This window comes from Salvia hispanica, chromosome 4 (assembly GCF_023119035.1).
Source record: "Salvia hispanica cultivar TCC Black 2014 chromosome 4, UniMelb_Shisp_WGS_1.0, whole genome shotgun sequence".
Classification (NCBI taxonomy): Eukaryota; Viridiplantae; Streptophyta; class Magnoliopsida; order Lamiales; family Lamiaceae; genus Salvia; species Salvia hispanica.
This window is the reverse complement of record NC_062968.1, coordinates 55053505-55071537: the sequence shown is the minus strand read 5'-3', so window position 1 is coordinate 55071537 and position 18033 is coordinate 55053505. Positions and strand designations below refer to the sequence as shown.

The window sequence follows — 18033 nt, the reverse complement described above, 5'->3', positions numbered from 1 at the left end:
TTCAGAAACACAGAAAATAGTAAATGGACAAAAATATCCAATAGAAAAAGGTAGTTTTATAGCAACTCAACAGTAAAGTTCTAAAAAAACAAAAAAACACACGAGTGTGGGATTTAAAAGGCTGTATTCAAAACAAATGCTAATACACAACATTTGTATACAACAGATACGGTTGCACATTGATACAACAAAAGATATCCATCATCCTTCATAATCTAAATAATTTCCTTCAGCTAATAATACACTACATAAGAGTCGCAGTAGCTCAACTAGAAAGTGGATCGACGAGGCTCGATTTTAAGACAATTAAATGGATCATCACCTCGCATACATGTATTCTGAATTTGTACAACTACATCATCTATTATCATTACCAATAACAAAAGCAGTTTGTAGCTTATTATTGATCAATCATTTCCTCTTCTTTCCCTGGCACAAGGTTTGGAGAAAAATGGTTAACATCGTATAATATATACTCCTATCAGGTAATAGAATATAACATACCGAGCTCACATAGTCATCCATTGATGCTTGCTTCCGCTTCTTCATTGTTGATGGGGGGCTCTCTGCAGCCTGTCTAGCAGCGGAGCGCTTGGATGGGGTTGTGTTGTTCTGCTGAGACGAAAGAGAACGAAAGCTAAGAAACTGAGCCAAAGATAACATGGTTATTTCAATGATTGAAGAGGAAGGTACAAGCATATGCACCTTGGCAGCTAGTTTCTTCTCTTTGCGTGCCTGCCTCTCCCTCTCATCGTATTCCTGGTTTTCCTTCTCTACCAGCCTAATTAGTGTGTCACATCTCCTTGCAAGTTCTTGTGTGGTACGAGACTTTATAAACCAATCGAAGCGAAACAAAGGTGAAGTACGGAAGGCTGCCTTGAGCTCATCCCAGTTGCCATATCCAAGCTTATGAACCATGCATATCTGAGATGAACAAATACCAGTTATTACAGGAATGGTACACAAGAGACCCAACTTATTCAAAGAGTCGAGATGATTAGTCATAGTCTAACCATGAAGCGATCACATTCCTCATTGTACAACTTCCCTTTGTTCTGGCCATACTGGATCTTCAATTCCAGCCAAGGGTTTTTATAGCGATCCAGCTTCTTCCCAATTGCTTTCATGATCTCATCCTTCCGTGATATCCTAGCTTCTCCTCTTTCAATGCTTTTGATGATCCTATCATAATCTGATGAAAAAAAGTTATGCGAGTGTAGAATTGAAATTGAAGTCATAATGTCACTAAAAGTTGAAACCACAATGCTTACCATTGAGTTCTTTGTATCTATCCTTGAAAACTTTGGCATATCTTTCAACTTCTTCCTCTGTTTTCCCTTCCATTTCAGAAGCAATACCACTGACATCATTCCGACCATACTTCTCACAGGCCCTGATAAAGCTGTTAAAGTCTTTTCTGCTCCAAGCCGAAAATCCCTAAATACCAAAATTAAATTAAATAATGAAAAATAAGGTAAAGCTCAAGCTAACATCAAGCAATGAGCAAGGCAAGTTAAACTTACTTCTTCCAGTAACTGCTCTTTCTCTTCCTGCTCCTCAACCGTCAAGGGGTCTCCCACATCTAGGTACAGTACAGGAAACATAATCAGCATATGATTCAGGCAAATAAATACATGGAATTCTCAAGAAAGAACAAACCTTCTTGTTCATCCACGTCTATGGTATCTTTTACTTGATTTCTTTGATGTGTTTGCTGAATTCAAAAGACACAAGTAAGAAGTGATAAACCGCAGATATAAAGTGTTTCATTTCTCTTAAGCACGAGTATTAAGGAAAAGATAATTGTAGTATCGAGTGCATTGGCCTACATGTGTTTTAAGAGAGAGCAGGAGAGAGAGAAAAGTCAAAGGCAATTGCACTATTAGAAGTCCTTATTGCTCCCTAAAATGGAATGATACACTTGGAATGGGACAACTCAAAAGGAAAGTGAGACACTTTGAATGGGACGGATGGAGCAGGAATAAGCTGGACCCATACCATAAGATGACGCACTTCTTTCTCATAAAGCTCACTAAGACGCTGTGTGTTGAAGAATTGGAAATCATGCCTGACAAAAGGTAACATGAGCTTTAACATACATAAGTCTTAAAAGTACTCAACAATTAAAACAAATGGACAAAAAACACTTACAATTGCGGCATGCGAGGAATTCGAGGCTCCTTGGGCCTAGCAGGACCACTTTGACGCATTGTCTGCTTGAAGTACTCTGATTCTGAGTAGCTACACATAAGTAACAACAAATGGATTAGTCTAGCTGACAACAAATTGACAATTAAGCATGTCATTAGAGAGGTTGAAGAAACATACTTGCGTTTCCTTTCTCTTTTTGGTGGTTCAATCCAATTATCACTAACAATTTTCTTAAAATCTAACTTATTTTCATCCTTCACAAGTGAAAAGAATACAAATTAGTTGGGGGAAAGAATAACATAAAACCATAATAGCCAGCAATAAGCACAGTATCCACACCTTATCATCGTCGAAATCATACAAATCAGCAGCTGGAGAAAGTCCATAGCTATGTTAGTCAAACTAATAAAAGATTAAAAAAAAATGGACAAAAACCATAAGAGGTCAAGAATATGAAACATACTGTCATCCATTTTGAATTTGATGGCGTCTTCAGTAAATTTTTTCATCTTGGCATCAAGTTCAGCTGTTGCTTCTTCTCCCTTGGCAATTATACGATCTATATCCTCATCTGTGATCGTGCTATCTTTGGAGCTGAAAACCATTTCAGCGCCGAATCTCACCATTTGCAATAACTCATCCTTATTCACAGCTGCATAACAGAGAATCAAATACATAAATAATTCACATCAATATTGCCAGTGAAGGAAGCAATATTAGTGGATGCAAATAACTCTCACTCTTTTGTTCTGCTAGTCATCTGATGTATGAAATAAAAGAAGTCATGCATTATGGGGAAATCCAAAAGTAAAAGGGATATAATAAAAACATACAATAAATATAATCAATCCATAAGAGGTACAAAATTCTGAAAGTAGCAATAAAGTCGGTCATGGTTCCAACCTGGGAAAATATCAAAACCCTGGAATCACGCTCCTTTAGTTTTGGCAGCAACTTATCAAGAAGAACCATCTTGCCTGCAACCACAACAGATAGAAAACTATAAAACTAAACAGATCTGAAAAGGAGAACACAAATTAGAGCATATAGAGCTTTTTCCCTCCTTGATCTTCTGATAACCTTACCAGCATTTTCAATTAGATGTTCTCCTGTGCTATAAGGTGGGCCAGGCTCTGCACCTTGAAACAAATATGGATGATTGCAACATTTTCGGAGCTGCATGGCTATATTAAGAAGGCGTTTGCGTTCTCCACCAGCATTTACCACCTCAAGATCTTTCTGTAGCAATGCCTTATAGTATTGCTTTTGCATTTGGGACATACCAACTTTAAGTATTGTCTCCTTTTTGGGAGGTAAACCTTTCTCGACATCAGATTTTAGCCTTCTAAGAAGGAAGGGCCGGAGAACCTGGTATATCACCAAAAGGACCACAGTGATAGATTCAGTCAGACAAGTAGAGACAAGTGCATCTCAAGAACTGTAACGGATATCTAATTCTAATAATTTTGTGCTCAAGGAAACAGTAACAGCATAAAGATTTTCACTATACAAGAGAAAATGGTATGGGCGTTGCAGAACTGCTTCGTGATGTAATACAACAATTGGATTATCCAACATATAGATCTGAGATGCTTATGAATTGATCATTCTACAACTTTCATGCACTTTTTGATTACTATCAAAAATAAGAATTACAGTACCATTTTTCCATAGAGAATTATCATAACAGAAAATTTGCATACCTTGTGAAGCTGTTGGACAACTTCATGTTCGTCATTTTCACCAGAAATTTGGAACCACTCATCAAACGTCTCTGCAGAGCTAAATATTTCTGGAAGCAAAAAGTTGAGGAGAGCCCATAGTTCATGAAGATTATTCTGCAAAGGGGAAAAACAGCAGACAAGCAAAAAACTAACATCACATCTCAAATGACATGAATATAATCAAACATAAATCTCCTATAAATAAAGCATACATCAGCAGGCATAACAAACCAAATAAAAAAACCCCAACCAAAAATACTTTCACAAAGTGTAAATCTTGAAGATTTCATAGGACCAAATTCAAATAAAAGTTCCTGAAAATAAAATAACCTCAAACTAATGGGACATCAAATTACATTTTAGATTTGTAAAGTTCCAAAGAAAGCATGGTTTTATGCCTCACCTTACCTCAAATCCAGAACACTACTAGTGTAACAGTTATTGCAAAGCTCATAAAAAATTTCAAAGACTTAGCAACTGTGACAAAATAAATTATCACCTGAAGTGGTGTTCCAGTTATAAGAAGTCGATAGTTAGTATTAAAGAGTCTCATCGTTTTTGAGAGAAGGGAATTCTCATTCTTAATTCTATGGGCTTCGTCAATAATGATATAGCGCCAACTAAATCGGCGCAGTGTAGTCTTCTCTTTGATAGCCATCTCAAAACTTGTTACACAGACATCGAACTTGCCAGCAACAAGTAACTCCTCACGAATGTATCTCTGGAAAACATAAAATAAGATTTTTGAAATCAAAATCAGTTAGAGCACAAGGACTGAAAAAAATATCTTAAATTGGTAGAGCAAGCTTACCCTTTCATCAGGATTTCCAAGGAACTTTACAGCACGCAGTACAGGGCAAAACCTTTTAATTTCATTCATCCAATTTCCAAGTGTGGATTTTGGAGCAACAACCATGTGAGGACCTGTAATTCCTCTGAACTCGTGCAAGTAGCCCATCAAGGAGATTGTTTGCAAAGTTTTACCAAGACCCTAATTGAAATACAACACACCAATATGAATACAGGACACCATTATCAATAAAAGGGGAAAAGATGCATCAATATGTTTGAAAATGCCACTACTCTCCATATATACCATTTCATCAGCAAGTATCCCATTAATGCCATTCTCATACAGCCGAATCAGCCAATTTAAACCAGCTAGCTGGTAGTCCCTCATCTTACCCTGAATACCTGCAAACAAAGGTAAAAATTTAGCATAGGATGTCATGCTATTTCTGTCAAGAACATTATAGGGACCGAATACAATTACATAGTTTCCACTAAATTAGAAACTTATACAAAAGAAAATAAACATATGACAAAGACACTCTCTCATAGTAATGAACCAATCTAGAAGAGACATTTGTAAGTACTATTATGGCAGAACCACTCCACAATAATGAAAACAGGAGGGAAAAAAGAAAATCTTACAAGAGGGCTGCACCAATAGTCTAGTGTTTCCAGTGCCAGAAAGGCCATCTTCTTCCTCTTTAAGACACTCTTCATCTTCTTCCTCTTCAGTTATCTTCGACGCATGGCGACCCCTAAAAGGTGCAATTGGAGAGCACAAGAAACATAAGATTTACTTCAGGCTAGCATCTAGTTTGGCTACTGATGATGACTACATTAACAATGTGAATAAGAAAGATAATCAAATCAAAATGACAACTACCCACCTTCCCTTGCCCTTTTTCTGAACAGATTGATCACCCTTGGCAAAGTGAGCAAATAACTCAGTTTGCTGTAACAGATAGTTCAATCGACCCTTTCCTTTGTTGTTCTGAAACAAGGTAGATCAAATCATTTACAATATGCAACGGCAATGTATTCATTATCAAGTACCAATTCATATTGGGAAAACACACCATGTCAGCCTCAATAGCAGCATTCTGGTCATCAAGTATTTCTTGTATTTTCTGCTTTTTTACCCGCTGCATTTCTCTAAGCCTTGCTCTTTCACGCTTTGCAGTTTCATTTGCAACAACATCCTCTTCCTGGAACCACAAACGAAAGCTTCAGTATAACACACTCAGCCATTCCAACCATGTAAAACATCTCTAAATAATACACCATAGATAAAATGGTTAGAGAAACATAAATCTGCAGTGTAGCTAATAAATAAAAAATCAACAGTATCTCAATGGGGGAAATGCAACTATACTGCCGTTTATTTTTTAAAAATCCTCCAAATTTAACCAAATTACAAGAACAACTTAAACTTAACCAACAAATAAGAAGAAAACACAACTCAACCACAACCTGACCACAGATCCGTCAAGCTACACTATGCAGCAGTAAAACAATAACCAATTACAACTAAAAAAAAGCCGAAATCCGAAAATTCAAAGTAATTAGACCTCAATTTCATCATCGTCCTGGACAACATCGTTGGGAGCATCCTCGTCGTCGGAGTCTTCAGCGGGGCGAGCCACCGCCTCGAGCTCGTCGTCGTCTTCTTCGTCATTGACCTGGTCCTTGACCACCTCCTCCTCGGCCGAGGAGCTGGTCAGCGAGTCGTCGGATGAACGCGAGGGTTTCGCCATTTCCGAGGGTTTCTGTGATTCAGCTCCGCTTCGTTTTTGCGGTTTTGGGGGAAAAAGCGGAGAAGAAAAAAAATGCGAAAATGGAAATACTTAAATTGAAATGCAACCGACCAATTGCGTTAGCGGGTTCGGGTTTATATAGCTGCCCCAAAATTGTTTGGAAATTTATTTTGTTGGACATTTTCCCGCCATTTGCTGTGGGGTAAAAATATCAATATTCCTTCTACTGGGCTGGGCCTAATGGGCTATTAAATATTGTTTTAAAACTACTCAGAGCCCAATTAGAACATTCCTTTTTTATTTGATTTTGAATTTGAAATGCACTAAATTTTAACAACCAGCATTCAATTGGGCCATGTCGGTTGTGGAACCTAGGATATCAACGGGCGGATTTTACCCGAATTGGAAACGGTCATGGTTTGGGGATGCTCTGTTTAATGGATTAGAAGAGAGTAGAGAAATAAGATAAAATGGGAAAAAAGGATAGAAAGTTGCTAAGTGTAAAGATAAAATGAAAAGAATGATCTAAGCCTGATGGAATCTGAAACTGTGTGATTTGGGTCGGGTCGGGTCCGTTCATGTTATGTATTTGAGCGTGTTAGATTTGAAACCAAAGTCAAAACTGAAATACTATAAATGAGTAAAGAGTGAATAGTTTTGTAGTGATCGGGATACAACTCGATAGTTCACATAGTGAGACATTCTACTAAGAAAAAAAATAAATAAATTCAAGTACTGCGACATCAACAAATCACGGGTTCAAGCACTACGGTGCCACCAATGATCACTTGAAGTTCTTGTCGGGTTCTAAATCTGGCGGGCTAAAATGAACCAAACTTAATGCAGATCGTCGCGATAACTACACCGGTAGCCAAAGCAATGATTTCGACTTAAAAACTCCCCTATGGAGGAGAATTATGTAGCGCATGTGCTAAGAGAAGATCGCCCCATAGGCCACAAAGTTGTCAAGAGAAAGGCTAGGGGAAAAGGACTAAGTCAGCCAAAGTTGACTTGAATCACAGCGTGGCCTTTGCATCGATAATGAAGATGTTGAGGTCCATGATGAGAATGGAAAGAGATAGAAACCAATAGAGACTTGATCCAGCTGCTTTGCACAATTTGGAGTTTTGACGTGTTTTTTTTTAGTATTACTCCATTTGTTCCATGTTAATAGAGGCGTTTTGTTTTTCTGCACTTGTTTCGAAAAAAATAAAATTAATAAATAGTCTAAATAGAAAAAAAAAATTAGAGAAAATAATATAGAGAAGGGACCTCTATCAAGCCGGCGGAAAGGAAAGAATACTATTCAACTAATCAACTTGATCATCTTCCAAAGTAGGTAAATTTGAATAAAATTCAAAGTAAATTAAGCAATAATATAAAAATAAATTAACTTATCAAGAAACAATAAATTTCTATCTAAATAGAGTAAAAACTAATTAAGTATGTACATTAATTGAAATTAAAATTAGCTTGACCAACAATCATATTCAACTCTGATCATTTCCCTAACTCATTAAATACATTATAAAAAAAATCAAAATAAATGAAACTAATTTAAACTTATTATTTAATTCATTTATACCTAATAATATACAGATAAGGATGAAACGCCGTTTTCTTCTTCTCATCTTTCATTTGAGATTCCTACTTTCGTCTCTCAACATTATAACATTGTAGAATACTATATACCATTGAGCTATTGTCATAGTGGGAGTAACATTTTTTCACTGTGTTTCTTCTACTTCTTCACATCTTCTTAGCAAAAAACAACCTCCACGTGCCGTGCACGCGTAAGATTTTGCGTGAATCATCTCTATTCCGTTGTCATCTTATTTCTAACCAGACAAAAACATTTCGTTTTCTAGCGATATTCTTATTTTACGGTTTCACCCCCGTAAAACATTAAAATACCCTCATCCAAGTACATGCCGCTCCTTGATAAACCGGTTTCGTCAGGGTAGTTTCGGCAAAATAAAAAATCTTGTTGGATTTTGAAGAAGGCCCATATTTTTCAAAGACTTGCACGAAACATCAATTATCCACAAGCCCTAAATCAATTCAATCAAATCCCTTTCTCGACGTCGTTTTGCGCCTTCCCATCTCCACCTGGCAACCTTCCACCGGCTCACGGTCGCCGGAAAACGACTGCCCCTTTTCAAATTGGAGCGCGCAATTCGATTTAGGGAACTTTTTAATCAGGTGAATTGCTTGCATTCTGTTTTGCATCAATGATCGAAGTCAAAGTTCAAATTTTGAGTTTATCCCGAGTTCAATTCATTTATTGAATTGGTCTCTTGTGCAGGGCATGGAAAGCAGGAGCTGGCTGGTTGTTGCAATTCTCATATGTTCGGTGACTTTATCATCATGTAGAGGTAATCTTTTCTCTACTTTGGATGTGAAATTTCTAGGTATTTTGCCGTTTATATCTCTGGTAATCGTGGAAGCAAATTAGTTTTCGTGCACGAATTCGTGTTGAGTGACTTTGAAGTATTTAATTGGAGTGTTCTGAAATTATTCCTTCTCTTTTTAGCAATATATTTGTGACTTTTAGTTTTCGATTTGCTAGTTTTTATTCACCATATGTATGATTGATCCTAGTATAGGTAGTTGAATAAATTGATAACCTGAAAACCGATGCTTTTGGATTGAATTTATGTTTTGATCTTGATTATGTAGATTTGTTTTGCAATTTTATTCGTGGTTGGATAATCTGCCCTTCCTGTATTTTCACATTGTATGTTTTGGTTGCAGAACTCAAGGTGACAGTCAAGCATAAGCACAACCATAAGCAGCATGACTCGGCAAAGTACAATCACACTCTTGCAACAATATTGGTGCAATATGCTTCAGCAGTAAGAGTCAGCTTAAAATGCATTATGTTGTTGTTGGTTAGATTAAAAATGTGATTTTTGCATGTTTGATAAGTTGGTTTTCTAGCCAAATTATTCCAGTGGAAGCAGTGTGTTGAACAGCTTCTCGCAGTATTTGATTTAAATATTTCGTATTTTACTAATTTCTAAACTTCTTACACATCAATAAATCAACTGTTAACTTGCAGGTATATATGTCAGACTTGACTGAGTTGTTTACATGGACTTGCTCAAGATGTAATGGTCTAACAGAGGTAGAACTGATAGACGATAGTTGAATAAGACCCATAACTTTACCTTATAATGAAGGTTGTAACAATTGCTCTTGGATGCAGGGCTTTGAAATACTTGAGCTGATCGTTGACGTAAAATGGTGTCTACAGGTCTGAAATTTGATTCATCCTTAGTCCTAAAACATTTTTACTAGACGTTACTTATAGAAGCTCTAATAATGGAATGTTTATTTATGCGTGACAGGGATTTGTTGGTTTTGCAGCTAATCTTAACGCTGTTGTTATTGCATTCAGGGGAACACAGGAAACCAGGTTTGCTATTTCTCTTGAGCATATTGTGTTATATCTCCTGCATGATTCCTTAATTTACCTCAAAGCTGTTTCACGATTAAGTGATCAAATTTCAAATACATTGAAGCTATTCAAGAATGATGCTGGAGTATCAACTTGATTTCAGTAGCTGCACAATATTCATGTAATTAAATTTTAGTTTTCCCTTTTCATATGTATTGTTGTACTATGGTTGCAGTATTCAGAATTGGGTCGAAGATTTGTTCTGGAAGCAGCTTGATATCAATTATCCTGGAGTTGACGGTGCAATGGTATGTACCATCTACTCTTGTTGTTCTTTACGAAAAAAATAGTGTTTGCAGAATGCTTTTATCATTCGACTCATCTTTCATTGCTTTAGGTTCATCATGGTTTTTATAATGCTTATAATGACTCTTCATTACGTCCTGGAGTTCTAAGTGCTGTTCAACTAGCAAAGGAGCTATATGGAGACACTGACATCATGGTAACAGGGCACTCAATGGGAGGAGCAATGGCTGCATTATGCGGACTTGATCTTCGTGTAATAGTCCAAAACCTTGATTAATTTTCATGCTTATGACGTATTTTGGCTTTTATAGTGTGGTATATCAATAGAGGAAAGAGGTCTCTGAGGTTTAATTCAGTCTTCAGCTTCAGTAATTAAAAACTGGTTCTAGCAATGGCATTTTTCCCACCCTCTGATAATCTAGTACTCCTTATAATTTAGTTGGATATTGGACCATCCCAAGGTTTTTGGCAATTTATTGCTTTTGGCTAACTCATGAAATGAGGGCTATATACAATCTCTTTCCATTTACTGTATGAAAAAAAAAAATCCATTTTTTATGTGTAATTGTTTTGAAATATCCACATTATTAGTGTGTGAACTTTCAAGTTTCATATTGGATTATGATTTTAGTACTGCTATTTTTATACTAGTATGTTTTTTTTTTCCTATGGGAATTGTGCTCTGAATTTCTGTCCCTTTTCAGCTCACTCTTGGAAAGCAGCAGAAAGTCCAGGTCGTGACATTTGGGCAACCTAGGATTGGAAATGCTGTTTTTGCATCCTACTATAGCGAAGTTGTCCCGGACACCTTTCGTGTCACACATGGAAATGATATGGTGCCTCATCTGCCCCCCTATTACTCCTATTTTCCGCAGAAAACGTACCATCACTTCCCAAGAGAGGTAATGGTTTGCTTTCGCGTGTCCGTATCTTAATTCTTAGTTACCGCCTGGCCTTTCTTGAGTTTCTGGCCCGTTTCCTTTTTCTTTTCAAATGATTATTATTGAATATAAGATAATCTCTTAGATTTCAAACGTATCACGTGCCCTGCACTACCAAACACTTATCACGAAGAGCATTGCAAAATCATTTATGAATATTACAAAATCTAGAATCTACCTATCAAATCATTCTTTAAGTCTTGTTAACTTCTTTAAATAAGGGGTTGACATGGAAAATCTTCCAAGGCTCACACACTCGACCTCTACTAAGGTTACTTTTATGTCTATTCTTCTGATGTTTCTTATATACATTGGTCCCCTAGAGGTGTTGAATGCCACTTTTTTGCAATAAGTGTCATCCTTAGAGTTGTCCCATCTGTCATTTGTTGAGATATATGATCATCATGTTCTAGGTCTGGATCCGCGATCTTGCATTTGGAAGCTTTGTTTATACAGTCGAGAAGGTTTGTGATGGTTCTGGGGAAGACCCAACTTGTAGCAGGCAAGCATTCTCATGCTCTACCCTGTTTCTATTACACAAGTTTTAAATTTGCTATCTAATTTCAAAATGTTTCATGTGTTTCTCAAAACAAAACTCTTCTGTAGATCTGTGAGGGGAAACAGCATTGCTGATCACTTGATATACTATGGCGTTGAAATGGGATGCAATGAGTCGACAAGCACGTGCAGGATTGTGATGGACCAGGGTCTTGCTGCCTATGGCTTGACAGATGCTGATGGGAATTTTGTTGTATTGAGGGATCCACCAAAGTCGGTCTTGAAATTAAATACAGACGGAGGCAATCGAAGCACCCTGGTTTAGATGTGCTGAATCGGGCCAACCACACCAATTTTTGTTGAGGTGGATTGTAATCAGAGGTCATATTCATTCAAAAAAGCAAAAAATAAGAAACTGTACATACATCTTGCTCACATGTAACACCAAAAATGTCTTCTGTAAATAACAGTTCCCACAGCATGTATTAGTATACAGAATCTGCACTTGTAAATAAAGTCCTCATCTCTGCAATTTCATATTTGTGTCAATCAGCTGATTTATCGAGATTTAGACCTGTGTCGGGGTTAGGTTGCTCGTTACATGTTACACCGGATGAAATATAACGTATCTATATATTCCTCTCCGCTTAAAAACATCAAGAAGGCACATAAATTTTCATAATTCATCAAAGCAACTTAGTTTTTTTTCTCCTCTCCAAGAGATTCATATGGTCTGAAATTTTGAGGGGTGTGACAAATTCACCATTATGAATAATCAAATACAGATGATGATACACAAGGACTGAAGACTGTATAAGCATATGATTTTTCTTCTTCAGTTTCCCTTCACATCAACTGCTGCTGCTGCTGCATATCCTCCTGCAAAATCATCAACAACGAACACCATACTTTTGCAGTAAGAGATCATAATGTTCGAATTCAAGAAAACAAAATTAGAATTAGATTCATACATTTTTCATCAGCATGATTCTTCTCTTCTACAGAGTTTTATTTCTTGATCCAACTCTTCTAAAAACCAAAAAACAACATAAATTTGAATTATCAATGATCAAACATAAATAAAACCACCTTATGTACTCAAACAACATGATCTAAAGGTTACCTTTTCCTTCGTTCCCTTCTTCCTCTGCTACTGCAACCTTGCTTTCTTCCTTAACCATACCGTTTTCGTCTCCAGAGATCTTCTCCACAGCACTAGAAGAAGAAAAAGAAGTGACTCCTACTTGCTGAGAAACCACATCGTCTTGATCAGCCTTAACCTCATCTTTCTTCTCTTCCTTCAACTCCTCATTCTTGATCTCTTTATCTTCTTCTTGCTCCCTCACAGCCTCGATGACTGCAGCGCTTTCTCGCTCCTCAACATCAGCCTTCACCTCCTCTTTATTCTCTTCCTTCAATTCCTCATACTTAATGATTTCTTCCTTTTTCTCATGCACAATCTCTGCAACAGCAGCAGCCTCCTCTTTCTTGACCTCTTCTTCCTCGGCCTCAACAACCTCGGATTCTATCTTGTTGGGAGCTAGGATTTCATTCTTATTCAAAATGACTGAATCATTAACAGCTTTATTTTCACCATTTTTGGGAATTTCAGCAGCTTTTGGATCTTGCTTTTTGATGCTCCTGCTCTTGCTCTTGGTGATGGTGTTTTGTGTTGCAACAGCGTGCTTTGATTTGCCACACCCCATTTTGTGAGAGTGTGTTTTATGAGGATAAATGAGAGTGAAAAATGGAGTCTTGAAATATGGGAAGGAAGAGAAATAGAGGAAAATGGTGAAACTTTTTCCCCCTGATTTCTCTTCTGTGTTTCTTCCTACAATTATGTTCAGATTTAAGAGGGTGTAGGCAACGCTTTTTTTGTTGGTATTTTGAAGATAATTTATGGAAAAGTATTTAAGAATATGTATATACACATGCAAATGCAGTTAAAGAAATATGTTAAATTTAATCTTGAATATAGTGTTATACATTTTTATTAATGACACATAATTAAACTAATTCATTTGTTTAGTGAAGTATCTACTAGTTAGAGTTAGTAGTTTTTGTTTGATTTGTATTTATAGTGAAATTAAAGACAAATGGTTTTTCTTATGATGAAGATTATATCGCTGATATTTGCATTAAGCTTTTTATTTTCGTGAAAGAACATTTGTAATTTGCCTTTATATTATGTACTAAAACTTTATTTTTGTCATTATAATCTCTGAGTATTAAACAAGAATATATTATCTTGACGTTTCATTTGTCTATAAATGATGCAGGCCTTTGAAGCACAAGACAATTAGGTTGTGTAGTTCTCAACCACTGGCTACTTAACAAGCAAAGTCTTAAAAGTGATAAACACATAAATATGAAAATAAATTTAAATATTTTGCAGGCTGTGCGACAGTTGATGATAACCAAGTTTATGGGATGTAAAGCCATAATTAATTTCGTTGTAAACAACTTTTGCTTCTAGATATATTTAGGATTTGTATGGATGGATGTTTCCCAGAATCATTGGTTTCTTACTTAATATATACCGTTAAATTAATTTTTGATTAATTTTTATATAATGAAATTTCAATTCATATTTGTATATAAGCTATATCGTCTTTTAGTGAGGCTTGAAAGCTAATCATTTTATTAAAAGAACGAATTTTTATTTTCATTTTTCTTATTTTAATGAAACAATATACTCCCTCCGTCCTATCCTATATTTGTAGTAACATTTTGCCATAAAAGTCCGTCCCACATTTAGAGTAACATTTAGAATTTACCATATTTGCACATAAAACTTTACCCCATTATTCACTAAAATTACACGCAAATACCATTATTGATATTAAAATAAATCAAAACAAAAATAAAAAATCAAAAAGTGAAAGAGGGACCCATCTTCAACCACCTCACTTCATTTATTACAGACTCTATCATCTCACTTCATTTATTACACATTTCATCATCTCACTCCACCATCTCATTTCATTTATTACACACTCTGCCTCTCACTTCATTAATTATACACTCCACCAATTTCTTAAAACCCGTGCCATAACTAAATGTTACTACAAATATGGGACGGAGGGAGTAGTTTTGAACAAGACAACATTTTGTATATAATAGATAAGATTTTGAAACTTCGTAAATAAATATTTCAAAGGTGGACAATAATTTGACCAAATTAAATTACTTATAATATTACCCCAACTTGTAAACATGAGAACTGTAAATTTCAGTTGAAATTCAATATCCAAGAATCAGTTTCCAACCACCTTATACATTCTGACAAATACGAAACAGTTAACATGGAAGCAACAGCTTCACAGGGATTTTAACTGTCGTCAAGAAACACTTTACTTCAATTTTCTCGAGAGATTGCTTTCAATGTCTGAGCTTCTCTGATTGGCTAGAAAGAGCGGTGCTGGGTCCCACACAGCCACCCCACTCTTGTCCTCTGCCTCAAAATAATTCATATATAAATGGTCGAAGCTCTTTCCAGATTTAGCAAGTTATGACTTATGATTATAATAATAAGATAAAGAGAGGTGTTTGTTTTGCCATTAATTCTCAAGTCAGTCTCTCTCCATTTGACTCCATGGCCCTCTTAATTTGATATTATTATTAGGTCGCCCCATCTTCTTCTTGCATCCCACTTTGTGTGGCGGCTCTGCTCTTTCATTGGGAGTCTCTGCAGCTGTTGGAAATATGCTAATGGAAGGCAGCCCCAGTGATCGCCTCACTTTTGGGAAGATGGGTTATGGGTACTCTCTCTCTCTCTCAAGAGTGACATTGATTTCTAGATCTTTACATCTATGTTTCAGAACTGAAGTATTCATTGTGTTACACAAGGAACATAAAAAAGATTCCATTTTTATGCATAATATATGGTTATAATCAATCTGTCTCCATATGTATGAAGAAAAAATGTAATCTTTTTTTATATTGATGTCATATTGATTATATACCCATGTGTTTTTATGTATGTCTTAAAAAAAAATAGAATCTTTTTTTATGTTCCTTGTGTTTGGTGGCAATTTCTCCACTGTTTTCTTGATTGATCTTGTCCAGTAAATCAGTAATAGAAACTATGATAGTTTAGAATCAATCTTTTAATGGGTTCTTTCTGATTTGGGAAATAAGTGTAGCATTCACACATCGCATGTAGCTAATGTGGATTCAGTTATAGGATAAATTAGTGAGTTGTTTGCTATTGGGGGTTTCAGTATTATAGACAAATCTAAAATCAGTTGTCACTGGTTTTGTATAGATGCAAGCATTATAGAAGAAGATGCAAGATTCGAGCTCCATGCTGCAACGAAGTCTATGATTGCCGCCATTGTCACAATGAAGCCACGGTATGGATTATTCAATGATGTATCTACTGTACACCCATCATCTGTTAACTACCAAAAGCCCGGTGTTATAATTGTTGCTTGATTCTTTTTTGAAATAACAGAGTATCCAGCGCAATATTTATGATCGTCATGATCTAGTCCGGAGTGATGTGAAACAAGTATGTCCTTTGCAGAAAAGTACTCTTCTTGCTTCTACTCTGACTTGCTTTGTAAATGTCAGTTTTGCTTTTCTCGTTTCCTGATCGAAATTGATGACATTCTTGGTTTGATTGCAGGTTATTTGCTCTGTCTGTGACACTGAGCAGCCTGTACTTCCCCTCAACCTTATTACTGTGTCGTAATCGATTCTTTTCCTACAATCTGTGTATTAATCTGTCATTGTCTCATCCAGGTTGCACATGCTTGTGTGAACTGTGGTGTCAATATGGGAGAGTATTTTTGCAATATCTGCAAATTCTACGATGATGATGTAATGTGATTCACAATCTCTCTTTGTTTCTCTATCTCTTTCTCTTCTATGTGTAATAGGCATTCTTGCTTGATACAGATTGAGAAAAGACACTTCCATTGTGATGATTGTGGGATCTGTAGGTAAATAACACGAGTATTCAAACTTGTTTGTATTAAATTGTGTAGCTCGTTAGTGCTGATTTATGCTCGTGGCTTGCAGGATTGGAGGCCGAGAGAACTACTTTCACTGCAAGAAGTGTGGTATGTGACTCGTCGCGTTTCCTTTTTTGTTCATACTAGCTGTACTTATATACTTAAATACTCGAACCGATAGTTAAGATCTTTTGATTGCACATTTGATCTATTAGCAACAATTGGTATCTTCGACTAATTAGATGAATCCTCTCCTCATCCTGTTCTTGCTAACCACGCAGGCTCGTGTTATTCAATCAGTTTACACAACAACCACCTCTGTGTGGAGGATTCCATGAGGCATCACTGCCCTATATGCTTTGAGGTTTCTTCTAAGCTTTCTCTTTCTTTATCTCTCTCCAAACTTCTGTGTTATGCCGCGAATTTCAGTGATTCTTGCATTTCACAGTATCTGTTCGACTCCCTCAAAGATGTAACAGTCATGAAATGTGGACACACCATGCATTCTGAATGTTACCATGAGCTAATAAAGCGTGACAGGTAATGAACGTGTCTCGTCTCAGAGTCACCACCGCGTCTTTGCTTGTTTTACAGCCAAAAACAGCTTCTCCCACTTTTTTGTCACAGGTTCTGCTGCCCAATTTGTTCCAAGTCGATCATGGACATGTCTATTGCGTGGAAGAGAATAGACGAGGAAGTAAGTCTCCCTCACAGACTGTAATCAGATTAAATGTGTTTTAACTTGAGATAACATTTCCTTGGTACAGATTGAAGCAACCGTGATGCCTGAGGAATACAGATACAAGAAGGTGTGGATTCTTTGCAACGACTGCAACGACACTACTGAAGTCTACTTCCACATAATTGGCCGGAAATGCAGCCACTGTGAATCGTATAATACAAGAACAATTGCTCCTCCTGTTCTTCCTCAGTGAAAACTGAAAACAGTTTCAAAACTCCCATTATTTTGCTCTGATGCACCGGAAAAGCTGGTGCAGCATGATTGATATCCATTGTTTCTCGTCTTTTTTATACTCATGATATACTCTATTGTATTGCTCTTCCTATTAATATGTGGGAAAAAATACCGAGCTCGGTGACTCTGGATTGATATGTACAAAGATTCATTAACTTGTGTAGTTCATAATTTACTCGACAATGATGTTCATCTCCTATTTTGTTGCGTTGCTGTGGAAGCTAGAACGACGACTTCATTATCGAGCATGTAACTTTCAAAAGATTTGTCCTTTTTCTGATTAGAGCACAGAAGTACTACTAAAGAAGACAGTATTTTAATCACCTGAATCTCCTGCATTGATTTAACTACATTTCTTGAGAAATTTTATCATAATCTTTATAAGTCAGCAATATTTCTGTATTTTATTTTGTGAAGCATTAATCTATTAACTAAAAACTGCAGGCCTGAGAGCTTTCCTTCATTATTCTGCATAAGTTAAATATCTCTATGTCCAAATCTGATTCTTATTTCACCTGAATCACATGCCTTGA

At 36.4% G+C, this 18033-nt stretch overlaps 4 protein-coding genes across 5 annotated transcripts; 2 read left to right on the top strand and 2 right to left on the bottom strand.

Annotated features, from left to right (window-relative positions):
* Nucleotides 1–107: 107 nt before the first annotated feature.
* LOC125221432 (ISWI chromatin-remodeling complex ATPase CHR17) lies at nucleotides 108–6502 on the bottom strand. Its single transcript, XM_048123551.1, has 23 exons — nucleotides 6236–6502; nucleotides 5744–5872; nucleotides 5555–5658; nucleotides 5310–5422; nucleotides 4972–5069; nucleotides 4687–4866; nucleotides 4375–4596; nucleotides 3855–3989; nucleotides 3237–3519; nucleotides 2981–3128; nucleotides 2892–2908; nucleotides 2615–2803; nucleotides 2491–2522; nucleotides 2329–2405; nucleotides 2152–2241; nucleotides 1999–2068; nucleotides 1660–1714; nucleotides 1524–1582; nucleotides 1272–1437; nucleotides 1014–1192; nucleotides 706–924; nucleotides 505–615; nucleotides 108–429 (listed from the first exon to the last, which is right to left on the bottom strand). Exons 1-23 carry the CDS (start codon nucleotides 6419–6421, stop codon nucleotides 412–414), a joined length of 2880 nt encoding a protein of 959 aa, XP_047979508.1. The 5' UTR covers nucleotides 6422–6502; the 3' UTR covers nucleotides 108–411.
* A 1946-nt stretch (nucleotides 6503–8448) lies between these two features.
* LOC125224310 (lipase) lies at nucleotides 8449–12137 on the top strand. Its single transcript, XM_048127692.1, has 11 exons — nucleotides 8449–8623; nucleotides 8727–8796; nucleotides 9176–9276; nucleotides 9483–9548; nucleotides 9630–9677; nucleotides 9772–9839; nucleotides 10057–10129; nucleotides 10219–10380; nucleotides 10832–11029; nucleotides 11482–11570; nucleotides 11675–12137. The coding sequence occupies exons 2-11, from the start codon at nucleotides 8730–8732 to the stop codon at nucleotides 11889–11891; spliced, it is 1089 nt and encodes a 362-aa protein (XP_047983649.1). The 5' UTR covers nucleotides 8449–8623; nucleotides 8727–8729; the 3' UTR covers nucleotides 11892–12137.
* A 47-nt stretch (nucleotides 12138–12184) lies between these two features.
* LOC125224311 (probable inactive protein kinase DDB_G0270444) lies at nucleotides 12185–13358 on the bottom strand. Of its 2 annotated transcripts, XM_048127693.1 has the most exons (3): nucleotides 12690–13358; nucleotides 12538–12595; nucleotides 12185–12445 (listed from the first exon to the last, which is right to left on the bottom strand). In XM_048127693.1, the coding sequence occupies exons 1-2, from the start codon at nucleotides 13270–13272 to the stop codon at nucleotides 12546–12548; spliced, it is 633 nt and encodes a 210-aa protein (XP_047983650.1). In that variant the 5' UTR covers nucleotides 13273–13358; the 3' UTR covers nucleotides 12185–12445; nucleotides 12538–12545. The 2 variants fall into 2 exon arrangements, with proteins under 2 accessions (XP_047983650.1, XP_047983651.1); XM_048127694.1 differs by lacking the exon at nucleotides 12538–12595.
* Nucleotides 13359–15109: 1751 nt separating this feature from the next.
* LOC125222935 (E3 ubiquitin-protein ligase MIEL1-like) lies at nucleotides 15110–17683 on the top strand. Its single transcript, XM_048125836.1, has 11 exons — nucleotides 15110–15327; nucleotides 15834–15921; nucleotides 16023–16079; nucleotides 16197–16229; nucleotides 16313–16390; nucleotides 16469–16512; nucleotides 16592–16632; nucleotides 16806–16888; nucleotides 16973–17064; nucleotides 17152–17221; nucleotides 17292–17683. Exons 1-11 carry the CDS (start codon nucleotides 15272–15274, stop codon nucleotides 17457–17459), a joined length of 810 nt encoding a protein of 269 aa, XP_047981793.1. The 5' UTR covers nucleotides 15110–15271; the 3' UTR covers nucleotides 17460–17683.
* Nucleotides 17684–18033: the final 350 nt, after the last annotated feature.